Source organism: Moschus berezovskii, chromosome 19 (assembly GCF_049115385.1).
Source record: "Moschus berezovskii isolate FMDL1 chromosome 19, NW_MosBer_1.0, whole genome shotgun sequence".
NCBI lineage: Eukaryota > Metazoa > Chordata > Mammalia > Artiodactyla > Moschidae > Moschus > Moschus berezovskii.
In genome coordinates this window covers 64,527,519-64,546,194 of record NC_142478.1, presented here as the reverse complement: position 1 = coordinate 64,546,194, position 18,676 = coordinate 64,527,519, and the positions used below count along the sequence as shown (strand labels likewise).

At 47.6% G+C, this 18,676-nt stretch overlaps 2 protein-coding genes across 5 annotated transcripts in view; one reads left to right on the top strand and one right to left on the bottom strand.

Annotated features, from left to right (window-relative positions):
- The window catches only part of TPCN1 (two pore segment channel 1), a 59,840-nt gene extending 46,175 nt beyond the window's left edge, over positions 1-13,665 (bottom strand). Inside the window, exons 1-3 of one of the 4 annotated variants that reach the window (XM_055404417.2) lie at positions 13,503-13,665; positions 13,042-13,186; positions 10,728-10,964 (exon numbers count right to left, since the gene is read on the bottom strand). In XM_055404417.2, coding sequence (XP_055260392.2) covers positions 10,728-10,839 — 112 coding nt within the window. In that variant the 5' untranslated portion in view covers positions 10,840-10,964; positions 13,042-13,186; positions 13,503-13,665. Of the gene's footprint in view, positions 1-8,075; positions 8,664-10,727; positions 10,965-13,041; positions 13,187-13,502 lie in introns of those variants that run through there. The other 3 variants (XM_055404416.2, XM_088828218.1, XM_055404418.2) reach the window with 3 other exon arrangements.
- Positions 13,666-13,988: 323 nt separating this feature from the next.
- Positions 13,989-18,676, top strand: part of DRC10 (dynein regulatory complex subunit 10) — a 23,062-nt gene continuing 18,374 nt past the window's right edge. Inside the window, exon 1 of the mRNA XM_055404618.2 lies at positions 13,989-14,116. The gene's annotated coding sequence lies outside the window, so the exon portion shown is untranslated. The remainder of the gene's footprint in view (positions 14,117-18,676) is intronic.

Here is an 18,676-nt window from a genome sequence, read left to right as displayed (position 1 = left end):
GAAAGAAATCCACCAACAGGTTAGTTCAGTTCAGTTCAGTCACTCAGTCGTGTCCGACTCTCCGCGACCCCATGAATTACAGCACACCAGGCGTCCCTGTCCATCACCAACTCCCGGAGTTCACTCAAACTCATGTCCACAGAGTCGGTGATGCCATAGGAAAAGGTATACGTCAAGGCTGTATATTGTCACCTTGCTTATTTAACTTATATGCAGAGTACATCATGAGGAACGCTGGGCTGGAAGAAGCACAAGCTGGAATCAAGATTGCTGGGAGAAATATCAATAACCTCAGATATGCAGATGACACTACCCTTATGGCAGAAAGTGAAGAGGAACTCAAAAGCCTCTTGATGAAAGTGAAAGAGGAGAGTGAAAAGGTTGGCTTGAAGCTCAACATTCAGAAAACAAAGATCATGGCATCTGGTCCCATCACTTCATGGGAAATAGACGGAAAAACAGTGGAAACAGTGTCAGACTTTATTTTTAAACCCTGATTAAAAGGAACATGGTTGGGGACTTCCCTGGTGGCCCAGTGGCTGAGACTCCTAATACAGGGGCCTGGGTTCAATCCCTGTTCAGGGAACTAGACCTCACATGCTGCAACTGAGACATGGAGCAGCCAAATAAGTTAAAAAAAAAAAAGAGGAACATGGTTTTCAAAACCCAGCTTGATACTGGATGAACTAAGGGGTATAATCATACTATGAAAGGATGCTTTACCAAACTCAACCCTCCTGCTCATATTTTAAATCATCTACTTCACCAAAATTTCATTTTTTCATAACCTTTAGGAATCCATCATGGCACAAAGCAAACTGATTCAGTACATGAGACATTAATCAAATCTATCACGTGCAGGTGCTGGGGAGGGAGTGGGCCTCCACGCAGCTATTCAGAGGATTCAAAGGTGCAGAAGTGCAATCATGACCCTGGTCGATTAGGGAGGGTTAGGGAAGGCTCCATGGAAACAGAGGACCAGATCTTCAGCTGGAGAAAGCTGAAGGGGGATGGATCAGGAGCAAGAGACAGTAGCTGATGGGAAGTTTTGGTAGTGAAAGTGGTTCAAGTAAAATAAAAAAAGTGAGACTGTGTGATTGTTAAACAAATGAGATGACAGTGGAACTTACCTGGCAGTCCAGGGGTTAATACTCCATGCTCCCAATGCTGGGGGCACGGGTTCAATCCCTGGTCAGGTAACTAAGATTGTGCACCATGTGTGGTTTGGCCAAAAAGTAAACAAATAAATGAGATGGTACGAGCAGCCTCACAGTTAAGACTTTTGCTTGTTTGTTCTGATTGCTGAGGGGGTGGAGTGAAGGGACAGAGGCCAGTCAGGCAGGAGGGTAATGAGGGGGATGTTCTCCTGGCCTGGAAAGTGCTGGGACCACTGCCAGGTGGGTGGGGTCACTGCCAGGTGGGTGGGGCCACTGCCAGGTGGGTGGGGCGAGGCTGGGAAGGTGGATCAGAGGGCTTGGCCTTCAAGGGCTTCATTTTCATTTGACCCAAGAATTGGGCCTAACTCTTATCAAGTGATGAAAGTGAAAGAGGAGAGTGAAAAGGTTGGCTTAAAACTCAACATTCAGAAAACTCAGATCATGGCATTGGGTCCCATCACTTCATGGCAAATAGATGGGGAAACAATGGAAACAGTGAAAGCCTATTTTGGGGGCTCCAAAACCACTGCAAATGGTGACTGCAGCCATGAAATTAAAAGCCACATGCTCCTTGAAAGAAAAGCTATGACCAACATAGACAGCATGTTAAAAAGCAGAGACACTACTTTGCCAACAAAGGTCCGTCTAGTCAAGGCTATGGTTTTTCCAGAGTTGTACTATAAAGAAAGATGAGTACCAAAGAATTGATGCTTTTGAACTGTGGTGATGGACTCTTGAGAGTCCCTTGGACTTCAAGGAGATCAAACCAGTCAATCCTAAAGGAAATCAGTCCTGAATATTCATTGGAAGGACTGATGCTAAAGCTGAAACTCCAATACTTTGGCCACCTGATTCAAAGAACTGACTCCTTGGAAAAGACCCTGATGCTGGGAAAGACTGAAGGCAGGAGGAGAAGGAGACAACAGAGGATGAGATGGTTGGATGGCATCACCGACTCGATGGCCATGAGTTTGAGCAACCTCTGGGAGTTGGTGATGGACAGGGAAGCCTGGTGTGCGGCAGTCCATGGGGTTGCAAAGAGTTGGACACCACTGAAACGACTGAACTGAGAGCTTGGAGGGAGAAACATTCCCTCTGGGCAAGGCCTGAAAACAGAAATGGCAGGTCTGTGATCTGAGACCAAGAGGGCACCATGGGCCTGCCTGTATGGACATGCGCTGGGCATGCAGCAGTCCACTGACAATGAACGAGGCCCCCTGCCCCACTATCTGCCCCTGCAGGTCACTTCCCGCCCCACACCTCGAATTACACATCTGAAAAATGGGCATACTCTTCCTTCGCAAGGGCTCTTAGGAGCCATCATCTATGTAAACATTACTACACACACAGTCACCAATTGCAATCAACTGTAATAGGGCTTAGGACTTCCCTGGTGATCCGGCGGCTAAGACTCCACGCTCCCAATACAGGGGGCCTGGGTTTGGTCCCTGGTCAGGGAACTAGATCCGACATGCAGCAACTAAGACTTGGCACAGTCAAATGAATAAATAAACATATTTTTTTAAAACTGTAATAGGTTTACAGTGTTGCTGCCTCCGACGAGAGAGAAACAAGACTGGCTCTGGGGAAGACTTCTACTTTGAGGTGGTATAATGGATGCCCTGATTTGCAGCTTCTGGATTCATCTCTGAGCCAGGATGCAGGGGTAGTGCCCATGGAGCACTAAAGGGAGCTGCTTGCATGTGCTGTTCCAAAGGCAGGCTGAGCCATCATACGTTCACCTGGGAGACTCCCCAAACATAACTGATTCTTCCAGGGAAAAACAAAGCCCCTAAACCTTGCCTTAAGAAAAAGATGCGAGGGTTTCCCTGGCGGTCTGGTGGTTAAGAATTCGCCTGCCAATGCAGGCAGACAGACACAGAAAGAGAGAAAAATGCCCAATCTGGCTTGATTGCAAAGCTGAATGGAATCTGGTCTTGCTTTCTGTGAAGCACCAAGCGGCAGGGACAAGCGTCCCCAGCCAGTTCTGAACCTCTCGGTACCCAGAACCTGAGTTTCCCTGATCAGAAGAGCGCGGGTTTCCAGAGCTGCAGCCGACACTTCTCAGCTGCGTGGCCCTGGGTCAGTTTCAACCTCTCAGGGTGTCCGTTTCCTCTGCTATCAGAGACAGATGCTGAACCAACAGCACAGCTCTGCTGGGAGGACCCAGGGACCGAGACAGCACAATGCTTTCAGACGCTGCCCGGCACGTGATAGGGGCTCAATACCCGTGAGCCGTTATTTTTATTGTGGACGACCTTGTGCAGCTTGGATGAGAGGGAGAGAAGGGAAAGTCAGGAAACAATCAGAGAAGTCACCCAGGAAAGGGAGTCCAGTGGGCTCCCTTCATAGGTGGGATGGGGGCGGTCTGAGGACCAACTTTCCTCCAGGGGCCTGGGGGGTATGGGGTGGTGGGAGGAGGGGGTGATCCCTTGGTGCTTTGTCTGGGTTTCCTTCCAGGTCCACCGTGCTGTGATCTGCAAGGCAGCCCCGGGCAGGACACTAGACACTAGAGCCCCACCTCCCCCGCTCCCTCCCTGACTCAGAAGCTGAGAAGTTGACTTCTGCCTCACGAAGCGCTCTTGGAGCAAATGTGAACATAGAGCCCTGCTAAGGGGACGGGGAAAGAGCAACGGAGCTGTGGCTCCAGCCCGCAACCAGCTGCCACTGCTGCCATTCCGACACGGCAGCTTCTCTGTGTGGCATTTCATGGCAGGGGGGCCCAAGGCAACAGACAGGATCCCCCACGAAGACTCAGAGCGGGGAGGAAGTGAAAGGCTTCAAGTGTCGCTTACGAGACTAGAACCCGGCATGCCGGGTGCGTGTGCATTTTAATTGGTGCCTCTGCCAGCCTGGTGACACGACCATCCTGTCTCGGCGAGGCCCTGGGAAAGCCGGGGGGCCGACTCCAGTGGAGCCAAATGCCCGAGCTCCCTGGGAGGCTGGGAAAGCCTGACTGCTGTTCAGTCTCCAGCTGCTATGCTGCCTCCTCTTCCCCGCTTGGTGGTGGCCACCTGCTGGGCCAGCAGCAAGGCAAAGGACTCAGTTCTTGGCTTGGGTTCAGCACTCCAAGAAGCCCTGTCTCTGGGCATGACAATAACGCCTACAACTAGCTGAGCATCCACCACGGGCATCACATGTGTGACCTCACTAAGTCCCCACAACAACTCTACTGGATCCCACCCTACAGATGAGGAGGCTGAGGCTTGGAGGCACTAAGTCCCGTACTCGCCTAGGACAGGAAGCCTGCAGTTCAACTCCAGAGCCCGAATGCTTAACCACTCCACTGCCCAGTGTACCACGGGTGACAAAAGCTACCTGGGTCCTTGGGCTTTACTTTCTCTCTGCAAGTGTGCTAGGGAAGCTCAGTCAGAGAAAGAACCGCAGACACCGATTTCTGTGATGGAGAGCCTATCCAGGGGTTAGGTCTCCCCTGGGTATATAGCCCCACCACTCTCTCCAGCTCAGGTTGACCATGTCTGCCCTGAGGCCAACAGGATGGAGATGGGTGCCAGCTGGTTCTGGCTGCCATGGAAACTCTGGAAAGGGAGCCAGGGCGCCCGCTGTATGTTGGCCCCTGCAAGGGAGCAGTGGCCCACCTTGATGAAGATGGCCCACCTTGATGGAGATGGGTGCCAGCTGGTTCTGGCTGCATGAAAACTCTGGAAAGGGAGCCAGGGCGTCCACTGTATGTCGGCCCCTGCAAGGGAGCAGTGGTCCCCCACCTTGTACTGGGTCCTGGGTAAGTGCCGATGAAGTCTTAGGAATCAGGGTGAAGGAGGCAGAGGGGTCCTGTTACTCTATCACCTTAGGATAAGTCCCCACAACTTGTCACCAGGAAACCATGAACCACCAGCGCCAAGGTATCGCATGAGACAGAGCGCCCTGCTCCAGCCTCAGCCCCGGCCTTGCCCACAATCCCTTCATCACCCAATAGTACAGGCCCATCTTAGGCAGCGGCTGGGCTCAAAGGCAATAAGAAGGTGAAAGCTGAGAGTGAACAGAATTCCCCAAGAAGATACTTTGTATGGCCCACCACATCCACACTCCACCGTCCAGGGGCAGTCCAGACCTCTGACTGTTGCGCAGTGCAGACAGCAGGCTATCTCTAAACTACACTGTCGAAGGCCAACCCCACTGACTAGTTTCAAGGTTACTCCTAATTTCTAGGCTTTAAATACCTCTGCTCACACCTGCCTCCTTTATCAACCTGACATCTCCTGCCTGTGAGTCATTCATTAGCATTTCAGCTGCCACGTTTATAGCCCAGAGATGTTTTAAGTCTTGGATACAATCCATCCTTGCCCAAATAAGGGAAAAAAAAAAAAAATCCAAGCCCTCTGTTTCCTGGAGGGACAATTCCCCAGCTTTGAGCATCCCTAGCAGAGGGTCAAAGGTCACAGGCAGCACAGCCAGATTCCTGGGGACCTCATCTAAGGAAAGGGCAGGAGTGCTACAGACTGAATTATGTCTCCCTAAAATTTCTATGTTGAAAGTCTCACCCCCAGGGCCTCAGAATGTGACGGTATCTAAAGAACAGAACCTCTAAAGAAGTAATTAAGGCAAAATGAGGTCATAGGGGTGGGCCCTAATCCAACAGGAGGGGTAGCCTTATACGAAGAGATCAGGACACAGACTCAGGACACGGTGAGAAGGCAGCTGTCCAAAAGAGGCAAGAAGAGGCCTCAGACACACCAACCCTGCTGACACCTGGCTCTTGAGTTTGCAGCCTAGAGAACCCTGAGACCATACAATTCCACTGCCGCGGAATTCTGTCATGGCAGCGCGAGCACACGGAGACAGGAGGGTGTGGGACGCAGCTGGAGGCCGGCACTAGGAACGGCTGCTGGCTCAGGCAAGGCTCCTGCCCTCAGAGAGCTGGCTTAGCTCTCAGCGGCTGTTGTGCCCACGCAGCTGCCAACTCTGCTGAAGGCATCAGTCTGTGGAAAACTCCTTAAGCCCTCAAGGGTTTAGACTGGCCAAACTGGGGGAGCAAGGATGGCAGCGTCTCCAGGGCAAGCAGCTGTGCTGGGGGTGATGAGACACCACCCACTGGTGAGCAGAGGCAGGAGGGGGCGCCACTCGTCTCTGAGGGGCCCTCAGACAGCCCCTCCTCTCCTGGGGCCTGAGACAGCTACTGTGTCTAGTTGCTCAGTCAGGTCCGATTCTTTGAGGCCCCATGGAATGTGACCCACCAGGCTCCTCTGTCCATGGAATTATCCCAGCAAGAATACTGGAGTGGGTTGCTATTTCCTCCTCCAGGGGATCTTCCTGACTCAGGGATTGAACCGCATCTCTTGTGGCTCCTGCATTGGCAAGCAGATTCTTTACCTCTGACTCACCTGGGAAGCCCCTCCCATGAGCTCTGAGGTTCCAGAAACCCGTCTAGGTTTATCTGGACCATGACCTTTTTTTTTCTTCTTACCAGATTGCAGCAGGCTTAATAGTGGCCCCCATAGGTTGTTACTGCCAGAACCTGCAAAGGTGACCTTGTTTGGAGAAATGATCTTTGCACAGGTGATCACGGATTTTGAGCTGAGATCACCCTGGGTTTACGGTGGGCCTTTGTTTGTGCTTATTCATATTTGACTCTGTAACTCCATTGACTGTAGCCTGCCAGGTTCCTCTGTCCACATAATTTTCCAGGCAAGAATACTGGAGTGGATTGCCATTTCCTCCTCCATGGACCATGTTTGTTGAATGACCACCTACAGTAGGCACTGAGCTATGTGATACGCGGATGAATGAATACTTGGGGCCTAGGAGGTGACCAGATGGTGAAACAGTCGCCTCCGCACAGTAAGCTGGTGTAATAATAAAGGAAGCCTAGATCAGATACCACAGCAGAAAAGGGTGCTAAGCAGTCAGGCCCATCAGGAAATGGTGGTTCAGTGAAGGCTTCAAAGAGATGGGATTATCAGAAGGATTATCAAAACAGAACTGAAGTTCGTGAGTAAACAAGCGCCTGGGAAAAGCATGCCAGGCAGTTACCAGCAAGGCAGAGAGGTCTGAGAATGTACTGGGGATTCAGAGAACTAGAAGTGTGGGGTGAGGCAGGAAATGGAACTGGTCAAGCAAGAAGACGCTAGGACATGCATATGCTGCCTAAGGAGCTGCATCCTGCAGGGCACAGGAAGGTCTTGAGAACCTGGGCAAGCCGGGGAAATCACAGGCAGACCTCAGAAATACTGCAGGTCCAATTTCAGACCACTATGATCAAGTGAAGACTGCAATTAAGTGACTCACGTGACTTTTTTGGTTTCCTGATGGAGAAGGAAATGGCAACCCACTCCAGTATTCTTGCCTGGAGAATCCCAGGGACAGAGGAGCCTGGTGGGCTGCCGTCTGTGGAGTCACACAGAGTTGGACACGACTGATGCGACTTAGCAGCAGCAGTGCATAAAAAACTTATTTCTACAGACTTCCCTGGTGGTCCAGTGGCTGAGACTCCATGCTCCCAATGCAGATTGGGGGTGGGGGGGCCAGGTTCAATCCCTGGTCAGGCAACTAGATCCCACATGCCGCAACTAAGAGTTCACATGCTGCATCTAAAACCTGACACAGCCAAATAAATAAATTTGAAAAATATATGTGTGTGTGTGTGTGTGTATGCTATAAAGCATTATACAGCATTATGCTATAAAAAACAATGCACATATCTTAATTAAAAAAAATACTTGATTGCTAAAAAATGCTAACCATCATCTGAGCCTTCAGTGAGCTTTTTTTTGCTGGTGGGGGATTTGAAATAATGCAAGAATTACCAAAACGTGACAAGAGACAGGAAGTGAGCAAATGCTGTTGGGAAAACGGTACTGAGAGACTTGTTCGATGCAAGGTTGCCAAAAACTTTCAATTTGTGGGGGGGAAAAAACGTATGCACAAAGTACAGTAAAACAAGGTATGCCCACACCATACCTGCTCAGATTTGTGTTTTAGACGGACCACTCAGACAAGTGGGAGGCGGACCTTGAGAAGAAAGTCAGTGCCAAGATCCAAGCATGAAACAAGAAAGGCCCAGATGGGGACTTCCCTGGTGGTCCAGTGGTTGAGAATTCGCCTTCTGCTGCAGAGGACACAGGTTCGATCCTCGGTCAGGAAGCTGGGATCCCACATGCCATGCAGCAACAAAGCCCATGCACCTCAATTACTGAGCCTGTGTGACACAGCAAGGGAGAAGCCCTACTGTCACAGTGCAAGATCCTGCGTGCCACAACACAGTTCAGCCAAAAAGAAAATATTTTTTTTTAAAAGAAAGATACCCCAATACAAAATAAAAAGTTTAAAGTTGGAGAAAAAAACAGTTAAAAGATTAAGAGGAACTGATGTTTAACAAGGTTAAAAAAAAAAAAGAGAGAGAGAGAGAGACAAAAGCCCACGCAGAGGAGGTGGAGCATGCAGGCCTCCTCTGAAATCTTTCCTTTTCTCCAAGAGGCACTGTTGTTTTTCTCAGCCAAGCTGGGCAGGTTACACCCATTAGTTTTTAGAGGTTTTAGCAAATATCTCAGGAAGAGGGTGAGAAAGTAAACCAATGCGCCAATGCACTTCCCTGAAAGCATAATTTCCCTGGACCCTGTCAGTTTATTTTGTTTTTCTTAAACAAACTAAAACAAGCCACCAACTTTGCCAAGAAAGGGACAGCCTCACTAGCGGCCGAGCCAACGTTAGTTCTATTGTCTACTTGGCCTATTTCCTAGTCGTCAAGCAATGCCATCGCTTCAAAACCTGATCTTGATGTAGAACTAGGCCGCTCTTCCCACTTTGATCCTACAGGAGAGCTAGACACCCTGCCATCAGCTCTGACACTTGAGAGGACTTAAAAGTAGCATCCATGACAATGATCAAGAGTCCAATTCAGAACCTTGAGCCTGGCTATTTCCAGAATGATCCATACCCTCAGATGCCAACCACGTTCCCTCTAGCCCAGTCCCTCACTGGCCATGGATGTAACCACTTCCCTCTCTAGTGGGCAGCCTACTCGGAAGGTGAGACTATGTCACACTCATTTACATCCCGTTCCCCAAAGCGCCTTACACAAAGTGATGGGGGAAGATCAGTGAGGTATTGCTGCTTGCTAGCTATGTGACCCTGGACAAGTTACCTAACCTCTCTGAAGCTTTTCTTCCCCAGTAAATATGGATGACAACAATAACTCCATTCTGAGGGTCAGCACTTACATTTATTAAGGGCTTGTGAAGAAAAAAGGAGGAGAAAAAGAAGAGGGAAGAGGGGAGGAGGAAAAAGGGAAAAAGAGGAAGGGAAGAACTTTGGGGTCAAACAGTCTTGGGTTCAAATCTCTGCAAAACTGCTTGCTTGGCTATGCAAAGTCAGGCAAGCTCTTTAACCTCTCTGACTCACAGTTTTCTCTTCTGTCAACTAGGGATAATATTGTCAACTTTGCCAAAAGGATCTTAGTTAAGGTAACAGGTAAGAAGGAGCCTAACACTTAGCTTGCTGACTCTGGGATATTTAAGAAGTGGGCCTGAAATCACAGCCACTGATATTTTTGGTCCCGAATGGCAGTTAGGGAAAAATCTGGTCTCTACACTAAGTTTCCTGGATCACCCAGCTCTGCCACTCTAGATGGGTGAACTGGCTAAAGTGGAGAGAGGCCAGTTTAGAGGAGCCAGGCCTCCCACTGCACTCCCATCTGTGGGAACAATGCTGTCCTTTACCACTTTCAAATGCAGGCTGTTAAGCTCCCTGTGAGCCAACTGTATTCTCTCTGGACAAAGGAGATGAGAGCCAGGCTTGCCTTTCCCTGGATCCAAGCAGTACCCCTCTGTCCTAGCTCAAGAGCATGCTTGGTGGGTAGAACTCCCATCTGCTAAGGAGACCCTAAAGCACTAGCCCCTGACATCTTAGGACCTTCCAGAATGCAAGTTATTTTAAGCTCTCCTGGACCCAAGGCCTGAGCAAATGATATAAATGGCTTTGGGACAAGAAAGGTTTTTTTAAGACCTCTCATTCTGCCAGAAACACACTTAAAAATCTAAAAAATTTAAAGCTCATCACCTCTCCTGGGTTCACTTTGTGCTTCTGGGCTTTGGTTGAGAGGAAGACAAAGTGAAACCCCAAACCCTCTGATCAATGGATTATGACAAATGCTTGCCCTCTTCCACTCCACCCTATCCTGGGCGGTGCAGGGACAGAACACAAGCATGGAGAAGCAGTCAACGCCACTTTCCTGCCAAAGATGGGGCAGACGGAGGCTGATGTTGAAATCTGTTTCTTTTTTTAACAAGGCATGGGACAGGGATGCTAGCCAAGGAGCAGGTTTGCCTGAGGTCTCCACGAAGCATCCACCAACAGAACCAGGGTACCGCAGGTGCAAGGGAGGGGTGGGGCTGTGGGAAGGCAGGCAGGCTAGTCCCGGGAAACATCCCTAAATTGTGGGTGCAGGATTAGGACCCCACAGAATTAGTCTCCCACTAGTTTATGTGTCAGAGTTTGGGGGTCAAACGTGGAGTCAGGCATTCAGGTACGTGCATCTACCGTGAGACCATCAAGCCCACAACAAAACAGAAAAGCTGCACTCTCCCCCTCCCCCAGTCCACCCTACCATCTTACTTCTGCTGGGCAGATCATCTGGGCCCAGGCCGTTGGAGGGAGCCAGTGGGGCGCTGCCACTCTCATCCAAGGTCAGGATGAGGGGAACGTCGTCATCTAAACTCACGGCCATGTTCTTCACTCCTGAAGCCCTCAGGAGGTGATGTCCAAGGTTTTAAATAGTCTCTGCTTTGAGTTCCCGGTCAAAGCCACTGGCCCTGAGGTGCTTCTCAGAAACTCCTCCATCAGTGGCATCTTCTAGAGTTTGGAATTAAAAAAAAAAAAAAAGACAATTATCATAATATGACCATTGATGAAAATGTTCTGGAATCAGACAGTGATGATGGTTGTATAACTCTACAAGTATACTAAAAATGGTACCCTTTAAGATGGTGGATCTTACAGTAATGTGAATTATATCTTAATAATAATAATAATAAGAGTATCGCAGGATGTGCCACTGTGCTGTGTTTAGTCGCTCAGTCATGTCCAACTCTTTGCGACCCCGTAGACTGTAGTCTGCCAGGCTCCTCTGTCCATGGGGATTCTCAAGGCAAGAATACTGGAGTGGGTTGCCATGCCCTCCTCCAGGGGATTGTTCCAACCCAGGAATCAAACCCAGGTCTCTCTCATTGCAGGTGGATTCTTTACTGTCTGAGCCAATAACAGCACTGAAATATGGGGGGTGGGGCAGGAACTCTACAAGAATAAATACTAAAAAGTTAAGCGTAATCATGTCTGGAGATTGAGATTATGGCTAGTATGTTCCATCTCCACCCCTCTTAACCCTTATTCGTGTGTTTCGTAGAGATTTTAAATACTTTATACATATATATATATGTATGACCATTCATATAACAGTAATTAGTACTCAGTGAGGGTTTACTATGTACTGGGGCTCTTCTAGCAAGTTTTAAATAAAGTTGACTGAAACTCAATAATAGTAAGTAGCATTATTGTCCTGCTTTACAGAAGGGGAGACTTAAGGCTCAGAGAGGTTAAGTAACTTGTCCAAGATCCCACAGCAGGAAAGTCAAGCTTTGAACTACACAATCTGACTCCAGACCTGTGCTCCCAGCCACCATGCTACAATTCTTCCAAGTCCAGCCCTGGTATTTAGGCAGCACTTAGCTCCAATGACCTATAAATAGTGTGCCAGATCATCTAAACTTATCCATATCATTCTTACATAGGCACTATTCTCCTAGATTTAGGTATTTGGGGAGGAAAGGGAAGAGACTAGAATATTTTTTTAAGTGAAATGCTTATTTGGAACTTCCAATTCAAAACCATCAGAACTAGTCTTTTATAGTTCCTATTTATACACATTCCTGTTTCCGCTGAGGAGGACCAAGAGAAATGCAAGCACTCAGCAGATCTAACAGCAGACCTTTGAACTTGAAAACAGCAGCAGGTTCCTTCCTCAAACTGCAGTGTTCTGGTCTCAATCAAGTTTGCCTCCAAACCAACCCACTGAATGGCAAACCAGCAATTTACCTCCTTCAGAAACCTCCATAACCATTCGAGGCAGGACCCTGTGCATCAATAGCTTCTTAAAAAGTAGGCAGTTTAAAAGTGAGCACTATTTTTTGCTGCTAAGTCTGTAGCGCTCTACCCAGCAAACTTCCTGTGAGATTTTTTTTAAGTTTCCTCCAGATCTGGGGATTCATTTTACTTTTAAATCTCAGTAGTGGGAAAACAGAAAAGGAAATTCCAAATGAGATGCTACCATTTGGCTGTCTTAAAGCATTTTATGTCTTAACTTTTCATCACAGATACTTTCAAATATACTCAAATGTAGAGAAAATATGTAAATGAACTTCCTTGTATTGATCACTCAGCTCTGACAATTATTAACATCTTGTCCTGGCCAGTATTTATTTTGAAGACTGGAGAGTCTATTAACTTTTTCAACTCATCAAGAAGAGCTTTCTTAATTGTATCATTGTTATTATAGTAGCTACTGGCTTTTAACTGTATAATATATGACTGTTTGCTTGTAATGCAAGCATTAGTTTTGCGGCTCTCAGCGGGGGTTATCACAACAGAGACATATGTGGCTCAAAATGTGAATGGTGTTGCTGTTAGGAAATTTTACTTAGTTGACGTCCCCACTTCACAGATGAGGAAAGTGAGGTTTAGAGGGGTTAAATTAACCTACCTCTTGTAAGTAGACCGCAGGGAAGTAATAGAATCCAGATTTCAACCCAGGCAGTCTGACCCTCCCTGCTTAACCATTACCCTTCCTCTCTTCCCAGACTAGTCCCCTCATCTGAATTCAAACCCATAATTTTAGAGAGGGAAAACTGAGGCTCAGCGAAGAGAAGGGACTTACTTAAGGTCACAGTGCTTCTCCCTCTAGAGAGGACCCAGAATGGAAGGGTCACCCCTAGGGAAAGGTCCCAGGGAAAGCCGGCAGGCCGTCCCGCTGTACACTCGGGCAGACGGACCGGGCAAGAGTCTCTTGCAGGATGGGTGGCCTGAGGGCGCCAGGGAGATGAGCATTTGAGAGAGAAGGGGGAGCGAAGAGGCGTGAGGGATCCTACTCCACGTGTTCGACTTTGAGCCCCCTCTCCCGCCCCGGGCTTCCTCGGACGGTCCCCACGCTGGGCCCCCCTCCCCCGACCAGGACTGAAGGGAGAGAAGCGCAGCAATGAACTTCCCCGCAACCCCTCTTGGCCCGAGCTGCCCGCCTCCCACACCCAAATGCCCAGCCGCAACCTTTCACTCCGAGGCCCCTGCCCCTTGACCTCTGCCCTCTCCTCTGGCCATCCCTCACACGCCTCGAATTCTTACACGCGCCGCCCCAGCAACCCGGACCGACCGCTGGGGTCCACACAGCACAGCCCGCCGGCGCAGCCGCCAAAGCTCCCAGCCCGGAGGTGTTGTAGCTGCAGCAGCCGCCGCAGAAACCGCCACCTCAGCCGCTGCCACCACGGCAGCTGCGCCAGCTCTCCCATCCACCGCCTACTGTCCCCTCCGCCTGGCCGGCGCCGCCCCATCTCCCCTTTCGCCGCGCCCTATTGGCTACCTCGGGCGTCATGATGATCTCTGATTGGCCAACCCTTACGTCCTTCTCCAGTTAATACAAGCCTCCTTGCCCACCTCCTTGGAGAGAGGGGCGGGACAAATAAGCTCCGCCCCTTTCCTTACCATTCTCCCCGCCTTACTCGTTCAGCTTAACCCTGAGGGACGCCCGGCTCTTCCAATTGGTGGAGAGTTAGACACACCGTGTTTCTGATTGGTCAGTCCTCAGGAGGCGGACCAAACCGAGGGGAATAAGGAATCGAATGGTGAAAAGGAAAGTTAATCAGACACCGAGTCCCGCCTTCTGAGATTGATGGGTAACCTAGCAACGCAGAAACAGCTGTGGTAACCAAGGACAGAAAAACCTAAAGACCACCGAGCAGGTGAGTGATCCTGTGGGGAAGGGCTGGAGATGATGGGGAGATCTTGAATGGGATCTAGTCCTCTATCTGTTGACTCTCTGAGGAATCAGCATCCCGCCCCCCCGCCCCACACCGCGAGCCCGTCCCCAGCTCAGGACCCTGATCTCCAGCCCCTGCCTCAGTCTGGACCTCCCTCTCGACCTTCTGCAAAGACGACTGGGCATGTCTCTGCCTATACTCTGCCCCTCCTCTTGTCCACTTCATGGTTCCACTCCCTCATCCGTTAAACGTGGATGATACTAGTCAAGTGGAATCACACCAAAGTTAAACTTTCAAGTCACACACAGGTGTTGGGGGTGAGAGAGTCGTTTAATAAGTCGCCTACCACTCCATCAGCAGCTTATACATCCTAAGGTGAACATGCAATGAAAGTGAGTGTTTAAATTATGTACCTTTGTACCAATGTTGGCCCTTTGTGCTATAATAGCTTTAGACCTTAACTTCCATCCCTGTCCTTAAAGTATAATTTCATTTACATACTCAAGAGAAAGGGTTTGTTGCAAGGATTAACTAAAACAAAGCAGAACGGTGGTTGCTAGGGGCTGGGGGAATGGGAAACAGGCAGTTATTACTTAATAGATACAGAGTTTCAATTTGGGATGATGAAAAAGTTCTGGAAGGCAGATGGTGGTGATGGTTGCATATAAATATGAATGTAACAATTTAATGCCACTGAATTTAAAATGGTTACAGTGGTAAACTTTATGTTGCCTGCAAGCGTGCTCAGTTGCTTCAACCTAACTCAGTCACTTCAGTTGTCTTGACTGCAAACTCCTGGACGATAGCCCGCCAGGCTCCTGTGTCCATAAGATTTTCCAGGCAAGAATACCTGAGTAGATTGGCATTCCCTCCTCTAGGGGATCTTCACAACCCAGGACTCCAACCCGGTCTTCTGCACTGAAGGTGGATTCTTTACCGCTGAGCTTATGTATATTTTAACACAATAATAATTTTTCAAAGCAACTGTAAAGCTAGACAACACCATCTATTGCTAAATTAACACTGAAAATCAGCCAAAAGCATACAACAAACTGAGAACTTTTATTCACCGAACTTCAAGTTTGTCTCCTACTTACCTGGGACTTCTCTGATTTCCCCATACTCAGTTCTGTCTGTCATAATAGTTCAACCAGGGCGATAGCCCCCTGAAAACCAAGAGCTTCACTGTCACTGTCTGATGGGGCTCACCTGATCTGGAGAACTGTTGGCTCAAGTAGCAATCTTGGTGGGACGAGAATGGGGAACGCCAGCGGGTGTAGCAGTCCAAGGTTGCAGTTCTATTCGGTGCCAGCAGTGGACTCAAAACTTGGAGTTCTGGGAAATGGGGCATCCATGCGGAACCTGATGAGCTCTGTGTCTTACCTTGACTGACTAGAGGTTATGCTCATGTGCAGCAGAGACCTGCTCGGGCCCAAGCGACTTAGAAATGCTTGTCTGTTGGGGCCTGTGTAGACAGGTGGACTGAGTGCGTATGGTACTTGCCATCCAAGAATAGGAGCCTTACTGGTTCAAAGTTTGAGCACAACCCCTGACTGATTTTTGGCTGAATATTAAACTATGTGGATGCATAGGTGACCCCTAGGAAGCCAAGTTTTAAAATAAAAATATGCAAAAATAATTAAGCAGAGATATCAGTAGCTGCACACCGTGGAGACTGACTTGACAGATTTAGTCCAGGAAGTAAATTACCAAACACCCAAGCAAAACAAAAACAGCAATCATTAGGAAGAAAAAAATACTGTGTTGCTACCAAAAAAATGTTTTCCCTCTAAGATTTCCAGTGTTCAATAAAAATTACTCAGGGGAAAAAAGCAGTCAACAGAAACAATCTCTATGTGTCCCCAGATGTTGGTTTCCGCAGACAAAGACTTCAAAGAAGCTACTATAAATACGATCAAAGAACTAAAGGAAACCGTGTTTAAATAATTGAAAGAAGACAAGATAACAATGACTCATCAAATAGAAAATATTTAGTATCCCAGAACAGATTATGATAAATTAAGGTGTACATTATAATCCCTAAATTGACCACTAAAAAAAAAAAAAACCTCAAAAAATATTTTTAAAATCAATGGAATAATCAAAAGAATGAACTAAAAACACTTAACACAATAAAAAGCATTCAGTAAATAGCAAGGGGACCAAAAAAAGGCATGAGATGAAATAAATAAAAAATAGTAAAACAGCAGATGTAAATCCAACTATATGAATAATTTAATGTAAATTATTAAATGGAGAAAAGCATTCCAATCAAAACAGAGGTTGCCAGACTAAATTTAAAAAATGAGACTGGGGAACTCCTTGGCAGTCCAGGGGTTAGGACTCAGTGCTTTCACCAAAGGTGCAGGTTCAGTCCCTGGTCAGGGAACTAAGCTGTGCAGCACAGTCAAAAAAAAAAGAAAAGAGAAAGAAATGCTTCAAAATAAATAAATAAATAAGTGAGACTGAAATATATTCTGCCTGCAAGAAATTCATCTTAGATTAAAAGACACAGAAAATTAAAAAAATTGGACTCTATGCAAACAGTAACCATAAGAAATTTGGAAAGGCTAAACTGCTATCAGACAAAATTGACTTTAAGACAAAAAGAAAATATTACTAGAACAAAGAGGGACCATTTGATATTGATAGGAAGGCTAATATACCAGGAAGATTATAGCTGGACTGACCAAGAAAATAAAAGACACAAATTGCCAAAATCAGAACTGCAGAAACTTAAAGAATTATAAGGAATATGATGAAAAACTTCATGCCAAAAAATAAGACAACTTATATAAAATGAATGAATTCCTCAGTTCAGTTCAGTCGCTCAGTTGTGTCTGACTCTTTTCAACCCCATGGACTGCAGCACGCCAGGCCTCCCTGTCCATCACCAACTCCCGGAGTTTACCCAAACTCATCTCCATTGAGTTGGTGATGCCATCCAACCATCTCATCCTCTGTCGTCCCCTTCTCCTCCTACCTTCAATCTTTCCCAGCATCAGGGTCTTTTCAAATGAGTCAGCTCTTCGAATCAGGTGGCCAAAGTATTGGAGTTTCAGCTTCAACATCAGTCCTCCCAATGAACATTCAGGACTAGAAAGACAAATTATTAAAATTGACCCAAGAAGAAAGAGAAAATTTGAATAGACCTATAACGAGTAAACAGATTGAATTAGAAATAGTCTTCCGGAATTCCCTGGCAGTCCAGTGATTAAGACTCGGCACTTTCACTGCTGTGGGCTCAGGTTTGATCCCTGGTTGGGGAACTAAGATCCCACCAGCTACACGGTGCAGCCACAAAAAAAAATAAGAAGAAGAAGAATTAAGAACTGAATCTTTCCTCCCTATTCAATTGCTAAATTCCCCGCCTCTACACACTTCCCTTTTTCCCTGGGAGAAAACATCTCTGGGCAGTGAGGCCAATGCATCACCTGATTTATCCCTCAACATATAATCATAATCATAATCACTCCACTTGAGAGAGAGCTTTTAACCCTCCAAAGGGCCTTCCCATCTGTTAAACCATCCTTCCTTGACCCAGTTCCCATCTGATGGCTGTGACAGGTGTGTGTTACCACGTGCCCAGACTTATTCCAAGAGCTCCTGGCAGGGGAGGATCCTGCACCCAGGGCTCCTAAGACCCAGCTGGTGAATCTGACCTTGATTCTGTAACATGGTGGTTTGAGATGGCACCAAGGTCATCTCATCAGACAGAGTGGGCAAGGCATGAGCAAGCCTTCCTTTGAATCTGGATAGAGCACTGGACTTAGCATATGGGAGGGCAAGAGTGTTTTTTTGGAGCCAGACCACTGTGGTCCAAACCAGTGGTTCTCAACGAGAAGCACCCCGCACCCACCCCACAGGAACATTGGGCAATGTCTGGAGATATTGCACCTCCTACTGATTGGAGCTAATGGCGAAAGAAGGAAGCTGCCGGCATCAAGTGGGTAGGGGCCAGGAATGACGCTAAGCATCCTACAACACACAGGACAGCCTCCGCAACAAACAGTTATCTGACCCAAAATGACAATAGTATGGAGACTGAGAAACTCTGTTCTACACTGGTATTTTCACACAAGTGCAACACACACATACACACACACCCCTACCTTTTCCCTTCAAGCCCTAGTTAGTGGAACTGAAAGCAAAAGGGATTAAAAATCAAGATCATTTGTAATACAGAACATCAGAGGAAATTATCTCTTTGACCTTAGCTTTCAAATAATGGCACACATTATTTGTCCTGTCTGACTCTTTTTTAATCCCCTGGACTGTAGCCCACCAGGCTCCTCTGTCCATGGAACTTTCCAGGCAAGAATACTGGAGTGGGTTGCCATTTCTTACTCCAGGAAATCTTTCCAACTCAGAAACTGAACCTGCAACTCTGGCGTCTCCTGCATTCGCAGGCAGATTCTTTACCACTGAGCCACCTGGTAAGACCCTAGCAGCAGGTTATATCCTATGGCCAATCAAATGCCTTTAACATAAGAGCTTTTGGATGCAGTTTGTTGTTTTTTTTAACCACAAGCCAGACAAAGA